Consider the following 14796-nt stretch of genomic DNA (forward strand, 5'->3'; position numbering starts at 1 on the left):
GGATGAAGACAACTTTCAATCTCTTGAAAATTTTTGTCATCATAAAAATTGTTTCATGCACAACAATTTTGACCCAACTTTTTCCCTCCTCCTGAACATGTGACGCAAACATTTGAGGGATCTATGGACCATGTTCGAAGAGATGGTCTTCTGCCAATGGAGGCCTGCATAAGGGCACCCTCAAACATGTGTATGGAAAAAAAAAAAAAAAACCTACGCTCACCAATGGAAAAATTAAAATTGAACTATGCTTCACCACCATTTTCCAGCTAGAGGCGCAACTTGGGCCCGGTCGGACCAGATTGAGGCCATCCCTAGCCCAACCCGGTATAGCATTCCATCAACCATAGCCCCACCCAGTCCGAGCCTCGGGTCAGGGATGATCAACCACCTCTAAATCTCTTAGCCCTAAACTGACCCGTCTAACTCATTTTTTCCAAATCGGGTGGGGTTGAGTTGGGTCTGGTTCCAGTTCGCCAAGGGCAAAAACAAAAAATTTAAATTATGATAAAATTAAAGGACGGAGGTTGGGTTTGGCTCGGGTTGGGTTGTCCAAGGCCTCAACCCTAACTCAAACTGAATTTAAATCAGGTTGGCTTTTCGCAACCCAACCGTGGTAAACGCCAACCAACCTGAGCTTATCTTGTTGAACTCTTCGTGTTCAGGTCGAGCCCAACCCAAGTTGCACCCCTATTTCTAGCATTTGTAATCCTCGTGTTTGCCTTTTCCTAATAATACCTGCATTTTCACACCCTTCTGTTTGGTTTTTTTTTTTTTTTTTTTTCCATAAAAAAGAATGGGGGTGTAAATATCATTTACCAATTAAAAGAGTCTTCTAATAAAACAGGGAGGCTATAAGTTTATCACCATATCAGCTCCATTTAAATCTGTCTTGCCATCAGCGAAAGAGATTAAAGGGCGCAATGACAAACTAATAAGGGCTAAAACCTTACTAATGGGACCCTATGCATAGAAAGACCTATCACACCCTTCTTAGTATCGAGTGAAATTCGACTGAAAGAGGAGTTAGTGTTAAGCAGAATTTTTAGGGCACATTTGGCAACCATGAAAAATACTCTCTAGAAATTTTCGTGGGACCAATTGTGAGGGATGGGCAAATAGGGAGAGACTTTGAGAGATCGGCAATGAGGCGAGCACACATAACATGCCGGAAAAAAATGCCTAGTATGGTATTTTTCTTTTGCGGAATTTTTCATTGGTGCCCTGTTTTTTTGAATGGCTCATCATGTTAAGCTGTCAATCAAGATCTTGATCAAAACAAATCTTAGTAATATGTAAAGATTATATACATCCCAACCTTGACGGAGTTCCTCTTGATTAAAAAATTCTTTTGGTGATATGTAAAGATTATACATACCGAACTTGATTGAGTTCATCCCAATTCCAAGACCATTCATTTGACAATTGATGGTCTGAAGCTCTGGAAACATAAGAAAACATTACCAAAAAAAAAAAAAAGGAACAATATGTGGATAGCTGAAACTCAAATTCATTCAAGCTAACGAGTTTGCCACACCTCTGAAAACAGCAACCTGATTGAAAACATAGAAAAGCACATCATTTTGATTAGGAGTTTCAAGAGAGTACCTAAAGAAAGTAAAACCTCTATTAACTGGCATCATTGGGTGGACTTCACCTATTATATTATCTAGCTCATTATTTAAGAAATTATACTGCTATAAAGTTGGAAATGCTAGCGGGTAGCGGTGTCAAAGGATCCACATCGGATCGAATCCACCTAAATCATAGTCACAATCCATTGGAGACTAATTTTAAGGTAGAAATAATTTATTAAATTAATGAGACTTAGCTTTACCCAAAATAATAAATAAATATTTAGATATTGAAGTGCTAGAAATTGTACTTTTTCTGTTAAAATGAGAGAAAACATTAACTCGAGAGTATTTGTATCTTTTGGAAGTTAAAAGATAATTTCATATAAGAAACCATTTAGTTTGTAATAAATTAGAACTTAGAGCATTTTTATCTTTTGGAAGTTCAAAGGTCATTTTTTCCTAAGAAGATATCCATGTTACCAATTTTAAGTTGGAAAAGAAACTCACAAATGTTATTTTGCCCAGCAAGCAAAAAGCTTTTGTCTTTCCAAGATTGACATGGCTACAGATATTTCCTTGCAAGGCCTCGGACTTTTGTGTCAAAATATGATGATGTAATGCGAGACCCTGGTATGTATAGAGGATTTAGAAGAATCTGCCAATACAGACACAATCAAATAAAAAAAAAACTATCAGACAGGGAGCTCAACAAACAAACAGCCCAAGCTCAAGTGAGATGAAAGTGAAACTGAACACAGATATGGTGTGGGAACCAAAATGTACAATACGACCAATGATCAAATTGCCCAATCAACTTAATACCCACTGCATAAATGGTAGCTCGGCACCTTGCTTCCGCAGCCAATTCCTAATTCTGCAGAGTCCGTTCGAGAACCAGTACCCGTGTATCCATCCCAACGGCAGAGCCATAGCATGTTCCTCTTTCTAAGCTTTTTTCCGGTTATAACTCGTTTATAATGCTATCCCGTGGATTGTTCAGGGAGGATTGGGTAAGGAAAATAGTGAGTTTGCCTTTGCCAGTGAAAGGAAAGGTCATTTTATATCTGATATCAGACTTTGATAAGTGACACTTTCCTTCTTGTGGAGTCGACGTTCCGAAGGCGTCACTTGACCCTTAGCTTTGTGAGCGGGGCTTATTTAAACGAAACCCCAATTGGGGTGCAGTTGTTTTAGGTCTTCTCAACTAGAGGACATACAACGCTAGTCCCTATATTTAGGGAAAAGACTGTTCAAGGAACTAAAGACCAATATATTTCAAAGTTTTATCAGCTATGGAAGATTGGCAGCTTTTTCTTTTGACAAGAAAGCTGGGCGTCAAACTCAAAAAATCAAGGTCTGTGACAAACCATGGAGTAAAACTCAGGCATTGTCCCCATGAACTCAAAAATAGAATATCATGAGATTACTCCCACGACTCCATGAAGAAGTTGAAGAAATTCAGAATGAATCTATAGAATTTCAGACACTATGAAAACAGTTGCATGAATTGAAGAAAGGACCACTCTCCACGAATCGCGATACTTAAATTAAAGAAAAGATCACTTCTTAAGAGGTGCAACTGGGCAGAAGCAACATTACCTTTATATAAAGCTCATGGACCTCTTGGAAAAAGCTTTTTATCCCATCTTCATTACGTGAGTCATGAAGTAGCATCAATCTAGTGTGTATGATATGTAAGTCAAGGAAAATAGAATCATACACAAACAATAAGGCCCTGTTCGTTTGAGATTGTGACAACCGATTGTGAGATCCAAATCTATTATCGGACTCAAATGTAAATGTAATTTTTAGTCCAATCATAGGTTTTGGACTCACAATCGGTTGTCACAATCCCAAACGAACAGGCCCTCATAGTACAACGATATACCACAATTGAAACTTGTTAACAAAATTACAATAGTTGATATCATTTAGATAATCTAAGAAAAAAATGTGGTCGAGTAAAAACGAACTATTAAATTCCAGATTTATAATTCATAAGGATGGGTACAAGTTCCTTGAAATAGACTGTTTCTTAAAGAAGTGACATTCTTTAAAGAACTGTCACAATATTGACATGAAAAATCATTTTAAAAAAAAATATTGACATGAAAAATATTATCTAGAAACAGAATAGAAAAGGATTATTTTCAGTTTAAAGATAGTGATATTGATTTCAAAAGGTTCAATATAATTCTCATAATGGATACAGAAAACCAAAAAGATCCCAATGGATTTGAGAAACTCTTCTGAATCTATCATTCTACCGAGTAACAAACAGGTTGTATGGTGTACACTTATGTTTCATTTTTCTGTTAAAAATACTTGGATGTTTTGCATGAAAGTGAGTGGTCTGAGGTGACATTCATTTCTTTTGGCAAGATAATCATAGAATAAATTCATCTTCAGAATCAAATGCACAGTGCATGCATAAGTAGGATATGACCCGCAGTTACATAAACAGACACCGTCAAATCATTGAACCTGTCCATGGCCTTCAAGAACCTGTTTGGAGTATATAACAGGTGGTAAGTTGAAAGAAAATGAAAATGAATACAATTACCATGGTTTTAAATTTCGGCCGAAATTTCGAATTTCGGTTGGGACTGAAACCGAAATCAACCTGTTAACTTACCAACTTCTCAAAAAGCTTAAGCTGTTGGAGAAAGGCATTATTTATCTTTTATACTTTAACACTCCCCTGCACGTGTCGCCCTCTTGGCAAACACGTGGCACATGTAGTCCCACTTCGGGCCGACCATCGCATGTGGATTTTTGCTATCCGGGAGAGGTTTGAACTCAAGACCTTTGGCTCTGATACCATGTTAACTTACCAACTTCTCCAAAAGCTTAAGCTGTTGGAGAAAGGCACTATTTATCTTTTATACTTTAACACAACCAAACCAGAAATTTTGGCCGAAATTCGAGATTTTGAATTTTTTTTCTTTTTTAAACTATAGTATTTTTCTGAAATTTACTGAAATTTCGGTCAAAATTACCGAAATACCGAAATTTTGGTCGAAATTACTGAAATTTCGGCGGCCAAAATTTGGAAATAATTAATTAATTCTTCTTTCTTTTTTTTTGGTTCCGGATTTCGGCCGAAATTTCAGTCCAAAATTTAAATCCATGATCAAAACACATGTTCTTGATAGTAAGAAGCAATAGGTGGAAGTATTAAAGGCCATGGAACCTCACATAGCACTTGTGGTCCATGCAAGGTCCTGAACAATATCCAAGGCTGCGTGTAATATGAACTGGTGTTCATGAGCAGCTTCTTCTTTCTGTCACATGCACCCCACATATGTAATATAACAGAGTCAATGGGCCAGAGATAAACACCATTTAGAAAACGGATAAAAATCTTATCTAGAAACAAACAATAATGAAAATCGGAAGTTTAGGAACTGTTCTACAAAAAGTAGCATATTACTTTGATCAAGAAATGAAATCATGATGATACTAGTCAACTAAAATCATCATGTTCAACCAGTCATAGCTAACTACCACCAAAACAGACACAAAATGACCGAAATGTTTGTTTCCAAACCCACCAAAACGCACACCAAAAGCAAAACCGTATGTATATTAGTAATATACTATAACACTATATTACATAATTATATTTATATGAATAACATATGAAATGTGGTGTATATATTATGAATAAATATTTATAGGGAAATGATTTCTCCGTACAATGTTTAAATAAACATGCGCTCCAAGTTTTGTCGTGTAGTATTTAAAGGGATGTCAGAGGAATATTACGGTTCTCAAAAAGCTCTTAAAGACCTTTAAATACTACATGACAAACATGTGGAGCGCATGTTTATCAAAACATTGGAGCGCTGAAATCATTTCCCTATTTATATTACATCATTTGAATATGTTCTCTTACGTTTCTGTGATTTTATAGGACTTCCACCAAAATGTCCATTCAAAACCTACATGATTCCATTTTCATCACAATTGATATGAATAACAAAACCGAAATCTGAAACCTAGCAATGCTGGAAGTCCTAAACCCACGCTGAAGTGAAACTGCAAAATTAATGTCATGAACTGCGAGTGTCATATTTTATATTACAATATATGATAGGGTACTGATAAATTTACCGGATGCAAAGTTCACAACCAACCAACCAACCAACCAACCCCCCCCCCCCCGCGCACGCACCCAACAAAACACACACACACACTTCCCCTCCTTTTTGTTCTTCTCCCCTCACAAGAGCCTCTCTCCTCTACCTTCTTCTCCACTGCATCCATTGCCTCCCCCAACTGACATTTTTTATTTTTCTGTAATAATTATATTTTTTAGGGTTTTAGGTTTTGGAATTGCTTGGAATGCAATGAGAGATCCGTCCAGCCGAATTGAGGATCGGTGTAGTGCAGCTGGGGCAAACCACTCTGCACAATTCCTAAGTTTTCAAAGCTGATCCCCTGCATTTTGATGGCCAATCTAAAACACTTAGCGGCAAGATGCAAGCATGTCCTCAGCTACAACTCAATCGTTACTGAATCACCCATCAACACGGTTGTCAGTGTTCCACAGCATTAGCCCAGAAGCCTGTCCATCCCAGAAATGTGAGCCAAAGAGCAGGTTCCATAAAGAGGTGCCGCCACTGTAATGCAATTAAGAGTTCAAAATGGAATGATCAGCTTGAGTTGAGTGGGAATACCTAATGGATACCAGTCCTTCCTACAGGTGTGTTTCCCCTTAAAAGGGATGCCAAGAGATATTAGTTGTTTGTCTTCATCAGTCGCGCTGTTGATCCCCAATAGGTTACAGATCCTACTTCTGGTGGGATTCAAATCGTTATCGAAGACCTGCTCTTTCTGGTGTTTTTCACTGCCACAGAGGCATACAGAAGTGGAACAATATGGAAGGATCTTAAGTCACTAAATTGCTGTCATTAATGACAGTTGGGAACTCATAATCCATTCATGAGCATTACCACATGCGTTGAAGGGCATTTCATATTTCACAGGCTATTGATCACCTACACACTCGGAGGGAAGGATCTTGCTTAGTCTTAGTCCAATTCTGCCGCCGGTTCAGGTGGGGGCGGGGAAGCGTTTCCTGACTTTCCTCTCTATATGAGAGCATGCAAACATGCCTTGTTGGCTCAGAAAGAGGGTATATCATATAATCAAAGTTTTCCAAGCTCGACTCGATGTCGAAGAAAAGTGGATTTGTGTGTAACCAGCTCAGGGAATCAATCCATAGATGCAATGGAAAAGCAAGGGAACGAGGCGACCGGAGCGAGGGTTCGGTATGGTAAGGAGACCAATAGGGAGACATAATAGGGAGTATGAGAAACATCCATTGACACACGAAGGCGGAAGTAAGATGTGTATTGTAGCCTTAGCTCAGCCCTCGCAATTGGTCAGCTACACACGTCGCTTTCATTTCCTCTTTTATATTGCAGTATAGAAGTCCATAGAGGTCCGAGAGGTAGTCCTCTACTTTCCCATCTTTGATTTCTAATTCTTTTTTTGAATGGCAAAACAAAGGCCTTATCAAATTCCTTGATTCGCCTATGGAGTAAGGGGGGAAGAAGATCAATAAAAGGAAGAGTGTTCATTATGATCCAAAGAATCTCTCTCCAGCTATATTGTCAATCATCAATGAAGCTTTTGAAGCTTTTGCTATCCCAAACAAATGCATTTGGCGAGCGAGTTTACTTAATGAGGTCCTAAGTTGATCATTGCTCGGCGAAGTCTGATTTGAGCCCCGGTCAAACTGATCCCTCTGGCCGAAGACTAGTGGTAGGTGGTCTCGTATTAGCAATGTTTCGATCGCATGTATTTGTCGTTGCCGCACCTTAAGAAATTCTCTCTCTTGAGGTGAAGCGCATAGGAATGGTGAACTAGAACCTCATCCTTCAAAGGTTTGGTGTATATTTGTCATATTTGTAACGACCCCGACCTTGCGTCAAGGGAAACCCTAAGACTCTATGGGCCAGTCGGCCTACAGGAGCTTATTAAATTCCACCTATGTAGTGACTCGGATTCAACAACTAAGAATCAAAATTCGATCTGGTCCTAGTGCTATGGATCCACTCGATGGAGAGTCACCTATGCTTCACCCGCTTTCGCTTGGGTCCAACTAGTGTATCGCCTTCCATCCGTTATTGGGCTAGCTAGGTCGTACCCGCCTCACCTCTATTGGGCATTCCCAATGTGATAGGGCCAGACTCTCTTCGATTCCCCGGTGCTTACTCTATCATAAAGGCAGGCATGGAAAAGGCCAAGTGATTATTCAAGAAAGCATCCATATCTATTGGTTCAATTCGATGTTGTCTAACGAGGAGTTACAACACAGGTGTGCACTAAGTAAATCAATGAACAGTCTTGGTCGTGCTACTGGAAATAGCAGTGGAAGTGAAGACCCCATTATAAATGACCGCAGTCTTTTTCCTCATCAAACATTGAGCAAACAAATTCAAATCATCTTGCTTCAAAACAAGCAAGCACACAACAAGGGATTGAGGGAGAATTTCATATATCTAACCTAATCCACCTAAACGATGAAAAACATGAATGATCTCCTTCTGACTATGGAACAATTCTTTGGGAAATTCCTTTCTAATCGTCCTTTCTTTCGCCTGCCTTTCCTTAGTAAGACAAAAAATAGAATATGGGTACTCTCAAGCGGCGAGGCCTAGATTCTCAATCATTGAAGGCTCACAACAGTTGAAACGAGGGCGGTGGGTGGTCCAGGAAATGAATGATTTTCCGAAGATGGGTCTAAAATCAGAAACAAATGCGAAAGCGAGAACTAAAATAGAAACCCCTAGGATCGGGTTGACACTCCATAGGCTAGGCGCCATTAAGCCCTAGAAAGAAATTCGACTGCCAAAGTTGAGTCTTTCTTATGCGACAATTGGTACCATCATTGTAGTACATTGGATCTTTCGGCTTCTCAATCCTTGATTGGAAGACTAATGAGATCCCACTCAGACTTCTTTTGAGGAAGTCCTTCGCTCAATACGTCGTCTAATCTCAACAAGCCCTCTTCCTTCCTTGGCAGCCAGAGCATTAAGCTCAATCACTATCTACGGATAGAAAATAGCTTACTTACAAAGGGAACGAGCGGAGCAAACGACATGACGGGCTAAGGGGAATTCTCCTCACAGAGCAAGCTTTTATTCGCTCTTCCAAATGATCTAAATCAACTAGATCAGCTCTCATCAGGAGTCGCCGCGGGCAGGTATGCCCCTATCATCTGGTGGTTCATGACATCTCTCTTTCAAGAAGGCAGCGGACGGAGTCACTTGGTTCCGTTATAGGGACTCAATAGACGAGTCGTGAAGTCAACTTTTCAACTATTCGATTAGGGCGAAGTGGTAAATTCCTTTTCTCCTAGCCTTCCTTTCCCCTAATATGCTCTTCCTGCCGTTTTGGCTTACGACTCTTGAACTTGAAGGTGAGCAAGCCCTTCGGTTGAGTTTGGCAACCCTTAGGCCATAAAAAGATACAAGCAAGGCGAGCCTTGTTGAAAAGGGATATTCAAATATAGGATTGAAACTGAGGAGAATGAGCAAATCCAAGATGACGACTATTCGCACACTTGTTGCTCTTGCAGCTAGCAACCAGTTAGTGTCTAATCAACTATGATGGAAGTCCTAAACCCACGCTGAGGTGAAACTGCAAAATTGATGTCTTGTATTGCGAGTGTCATATATTTTATATTGCAATATATGATAGGATGCAGATATATTTACCGGTTGCCCCTGCATTTCGATTGCCGATCTAAAACACTTCGCGGCAAGACGCAAGCATGTCCTCAACCGTCACCACATCGCCCATCAACGCCGTTGCCAGTGTTCCTCCTGCACCACCACCTCGATTGGGGGCTTTCATCACGCTTAGAGGTGCAACTCAGACCAGGTTGGGTTGGGTTGAGGCCAACCCCAATCCAACCTAAGGTAGCACTACCCCAACCTTCAACCGATCCAACCCGAACATTAGGTTAAGGATGGTCAATCCTAATCCAACCTCCTTAAAACCTCTCAACCATAACTCAACTTGTTTAACCCGATTTTTCAAATTGGGTTGGGTTGGGTCCAGGGTGGTCTGGGGCAAAAAGAGAAAAAATACAAAAATAATGGATATTGGGTTCGGGGTGGAGTTGGGTTCTGGTCACAATAAAATCACAATAAAATTAGGGGATTTGATTGGGTTCAGGTCAAGTTGGGTTGCCCAAGCCCTCAAGCCTAACCCAACCCAGAATTATATCGGGTTAGATTTTCCCAACCTAAGGCAAGGCCAACCCAACCCAAGCCGAAATCAGGCTCAACCCGTCAATTTCGAGTAGGGCTAGATCCCTAATCACCATGGCCACCCAAGCCTATTGCATATCATTCCCTTGCCTAATCCCGTTGTTCTCTCACCACTGTCGAAGAGCCCTCACCATCCCAACGCCACTCATGCGCCACATCACCAAGCTCTCAACCTCCTTTCCTATCATTGACATGCATTATCTCCGTCGCCAGATATGACTGCTACAGGCCATAACCAGTCATGGCAACATTGCCATCGACACACCCATTGTATTCGTAATTCGGCTCTATCTCACCACTGATCATTTTGGTCGGTTGCCTTCTCGACTGTCGTCTCCATGAAATGGAAGATGGGATAAAAATCTTCAATGGAGGGGAGAGTGGCGAAGAGGAAGTTTGCAGGAGAAAGCTAATACGAAATCATATGAAGGCATCATTGAGAATAGGAGGATGGAGGAAATGGAGGTAACAGAGAACAATGAAGAGAAGGGGAGAGGCTCTTGTCAAGGGAGAAGGAATAAAAGGAAAGCGAGAAGAAGCCCCGAATGTGAACTTCAAAAAACCAGTAAAGGAGGCTTGGGTGGTGGGTGGGAGGGGCTGTTGAGAATTTTAGGGATGTGGTCCATCAGTAATAATATAAAACACCCCAAAACCCATTCCATTCCCACATATGGGCCTTAGTAACCAAACTGAAAAACTTTTTGAGCAATCATTGTCAATGAAAACAATCATTGTACAGATGGAACCATTACCACCTGGAAGGTGATGTGGTCCATGAATATTGTTGTCTGTCACAAGTCTGGCTTATTTCCTTTGGTACCACCCTCATCGGATGATTCTAGACCGTCAATCAAGCATGTTGAAAAAGACATCCTTTAAGTGTGTTTAAGCCGTTGATTTTTGAATGCCCCAATCATGCAATTGAGGTCTCCGTTCAGCATAGAACCTGGACCCATTGGGTCATTCGAACTTGGACCCACTGGGTCACTCTGTGATAGTCTATCAGATCAAAGGCCCTGATCACCACGAACATATGCTACAAGTGCACTTAGTCATGGTCATTTTCATTCATGAAGAATATATAGTCTTGCTAGTCAATTTCTTAACTAAAATGTAGGCTCTACTCCTAACAACAATAAATTGCCCAAAATTAACCTACTTCCATGTAACCCATGCTTAAAATTAACCTACTGTCGTGCAACCCATGCTTCTAATACCAATTCTTAACTCCCACCCTAAATTAAATGTGAAAATAAGGAAGTCTAAACATAAAAAGTCCCAAAAGCATTGTTTAATATTTCTCTAGAACACTTTTACTTCGATGGTCCCAACAAGATGCAATAGTAATGTCATCGCTTGTAGCTCTGGCATCAAACCTTCCCGGTTGGAACTTGGAACTTAGAAGAAACTTAACTTTGACAAGTTGAAAGTGGAAACTTGGGTAGGAGCTCCTGTAAATGTTGTCCTTGTTCACTAGAAAAACAAGCACAGTATGCAGGTTAATTGAAGAAATGGATGATTGGTGAAGATGGTTGGTCTATTGAAGTCAATCTAAGATATAATCTACAGAAAACACATCGAAACTAGAAATCAGCTTATCAACGGTAGAGTCAGGCTCTGGATCTTCAAATCACTTAATGCTGAAACATTTTGATTTTGGGTCCATCTACTAAAATTCCTGAGCAAATATTCATACACGGTCAGGAGTCGAAAATATTGAAGACTACATAGAGCCTTTAGACTGCGCCATTGCCCAAACCCTATCTAAAAATATGTTATCATATATGGGCAGATCATAGATGGGCAATGAGGACGATTCCATAAAGCTTTCAGACCATGCTGATTGCTCCATGCTGGCTTGGTGCATATTACAAACCAATGATGCCTCCATCATTACTCTTGTAATTAAACACACTCTTTTTCAACTTTGACAATCAAGGAATGTTTCAAATATCACAAAGGGATTTGATTGTTCGAACAATCAAAATCTAACTTCAAATCTCCAAACCCTTTTTGTAGGGTGTTGCTACTTGCTAGATGCAGGAGCACATTAGTTGATACATTTTCCAACATGATTTGGGCATCGAATGATGTATTGTAAGTTACATACTCTCCAACATCTGCATTCACACAAGCATCTCTTCCAAACCTTTGAGGATGAACCAAGCACAACAAGCATGTGATATTACTTGATGCAAACAAGATGGATCCAAGCAAAAACATAACATGAAAGAGGAGAGTGCAACAACCATCATTCATTGGATTTGGGACTACAACCCAAGTCTTCCTCTACTTTTCTCAGTAGAGAAGGAAACATCAATTTTTTTAATAGGTAAGTTGGGATCGAACCCCTGACCTTAGGGTGAAAGAACATAGTCTTCACCAACTGAGCTGGAGGCTCAACCCCTGAAGAAAAACATCAATAACAATAAAAAATACTTCAAAACCATGGTTTTGGAGGACTTTTGATTGTTATTGATGTTTTTTCAATATATACCCATCCTAAACGGAAACAAAAACCCACGCCTCACAAGTCATAAGAAGAGAAATCCTCCTGGCATTGTGCATCCCAATCTTTTAATCCCCTTTCTAAAGTTCCAACCCAAAGCAATTAGTGAAATAAGGACATCTAAAGCGTCGAAAGTCCAAAACATCTCATTTTAAATTTCTTTTAAAAAACTGACTTAATGCCAATCATAATTCCATATCCGTCAGAGAGCTGTCATTGCTTATAGATCCGGCCTAATTTTCAAGGTAAGATTAAGATGTAACTATATGGTATGGATTGATCAATTTTCAAGGCAACAACGTGTACATTGCAGGATAGCTCAGGACTGCAAGATGAACACACTTCTTAGCTTCTTTGTGTAGATGGTAACTTGGAACTAACCAAGAAACGAAAAGGAAAAAAAAAAGAAAAAACATAATACCTATATACAAAATCATAAAAGTCAATGGATGTAGGTCCGAAGACAGGTAACACTATTTCAAACTCAACCACAGAGAAACAAATACACTTTACTTCATAATGAATACAAAGTTTCCAATGATATATGTCATCAAAGAAAGTTCTAACAGACATATATGATACGTGCAAAGAGGGAGTAGAAGCCAAGAAAGAATAAACTCATACCTTAAGTGTAGAGCTCACTTCAGCTTCATATATAGGAATGTCATTCCTACTGACAATAATAAAGCATGCAGTACTTGCCATATTAAATCTCTAAACCAAATTTTCTGCAGCACTATCTGGATGCACAGAGGAAAAGCACAAATGAAAAAAAAAAAAAAAAAAAAAACATTTAACATATTAGCTCTCTTAAATAGTAATAAAATTTGTCGCAAAACAAGAAGGTCGGGAAAAGCGAATAGATCTGAGGATTATTAAACATGGTGTGAAGGAAAAGCCTTGACAAAGAAATGGGTAAGCACGACCGCCCAAAAATCGAAAATGAAGGATTAAATATTCGTCCTAACAGAAGTATTGTAGTCAGCAAATTTATGCATTAAATTAGTTTTGTAGATAGCAAAGTTATACATTTTCAGGGGTTTAAACATTGATCTTATACATACTTCTTGACATTTGATGAACATTAACAACACAAGTAATCATTTCTTCTTATAAATGTGCACTGATAATCAAACACAATAACTGATCATTTTCAGACATCCTTTCCCATTTCTATCCTATGATTTAGCTTCTCAAGACAGACGCACCGACCACAAAATTGCCTAGATATCACAATCCCTCATTTTAAACAACAGAGAATGATCTAAACCTAAAAATAGCCTAAAAAATTAACAGAATCATCCAAAGAAAAATGAAAAATGAAGTAATTGTAGAAACCCTAAGAAAGCAACTTAAACAGCATAAAACGATCTGAAGCAGAAACCCTAAGAAAGAAATGATCATAAGCAGGAAACAGAAATTTGTTACATCGTGAAATTAGGGCGACAAAGAAGAATCCAAGCAGATAATAGAAATAGAAGAGGAATTACAGATCTAAGAAGAACCTTACGAATGCAACAACTGCTCCGATGGAATGTCGAAATCCAAATCCTCTTCGTTGCAGAGAAGAAAATAAAGGGATGAGTTTTTAAAATCTAGGTTTTGGAAATCTAAACACCATTATCCCATTTTACAATCCTCGATCCTAAAATCCCCCTTTTGTTGGCATAGAGGACATGAAAATGAAGAAAGAATAAACTAAAAAGAAGGGCAATGAAAAATTCTCACCCTGTGTAGGATAATTCGCATCCCTTTAAAGGAGGGTATGACGTATGCGGCAGACTTTAACTCTTTTTAACGTATACAGTGGAGCGAATTATCTTACAGGGGGTGCGAATTTATCATTGAGCAAAACGAATAACTATTTTTTAGTGCTTATATTGGCACCCATAATTTAGTCGAGTTAATGAAATTTGTATTGAGAAAGAGAATTAAAGCATATTTATCAAAGGGGTTTGCCAGGGACCATCTCAGAAGGCATTTTGCTGACGGGCTGTTGCATGAGAGAACAGCCACATAGGCTCAGGTTTTGTCTTATTCATCTAACTCCTCTGTAGTGGATGCTCTCTCATGCGACAGTCCTCGGCGAAATGCCTTCTGCGATGGTACCTAGCAAATCTCTTTATCAAAATATATAATTCGCGCCACTATAAATCAAAGGAAGTTCAAGTTGATTTATATTTATGGAGACCGAGAATAGGACCTAAATAGGGGACCTGCAATGAGAATATGCCATGTGTTGAAAAAAAAAATTATTTTTTTAGATTTCCCTAAAATAAGGGTCTGCTCACGTACTTGTGATGTTGTGGCGTGAATCAATTTGCTGGGTCTCCTTCTAGGTCCTATTCTCGGTTTCCCTAGCATTACTCTATATTATATTGATGGCCTGATATTTTTTTAAAATTAAGCTGTTTTGAGAATG

At 39.2% G+C, this 14796-nt stretch overlaps 1 protein-coding gene across 1 annotated transcript; it reads right to left on the reverse strand.

The window, feature by feature from the left end:
- Nucleotides 1-1269: 1269 nt before the first annotated feature.
- On the reverse strand, nt 1270-14074 carry LOC143889666 (SNARE-like superfamily protein). The gene is made up of 7 exons (XM_077393957.1): nt 13885-14074; nt 12999-13114; nt 4776-4861; nt 4021-4082; nt 3177-3262; nt 2085-2232; nt 1270-1553 (listed from the first exon to the last, which is right to left on the reverse strand). The coding sequence occupies exons 2-6, from the start codon at nt 13077-13079 to the stop codon at nt 2140-2142; spliced, it is 408 nt and encodes a 135-aa protein (XP_077250072.1). The 5' UTR covers nt 13080-13114; nt 13885-14074; the 3' UTR covers nt 1270-1553; nt 2085-2139.
- Nucleotides 14075-14796: the final 722 nt, after the last annotated feature.

This window comes from Tasmannia lanceolata, unplaced genomic scaffold (genome assembly GCF_043159265.1).
Source record: "Tasmannia lanceolata isolate RefF3 unplaced genomic scaffold, GAP_Taslan_0.1 ptg000013l, whole genome shotgun sequence".
Lineage (NCBI taxonomy): Eukaryota > Viridiplantae > Streptophyta > Magnoliopsida > Canellales > Winteraceae > Tasmannia > Tasmannia lanceolata.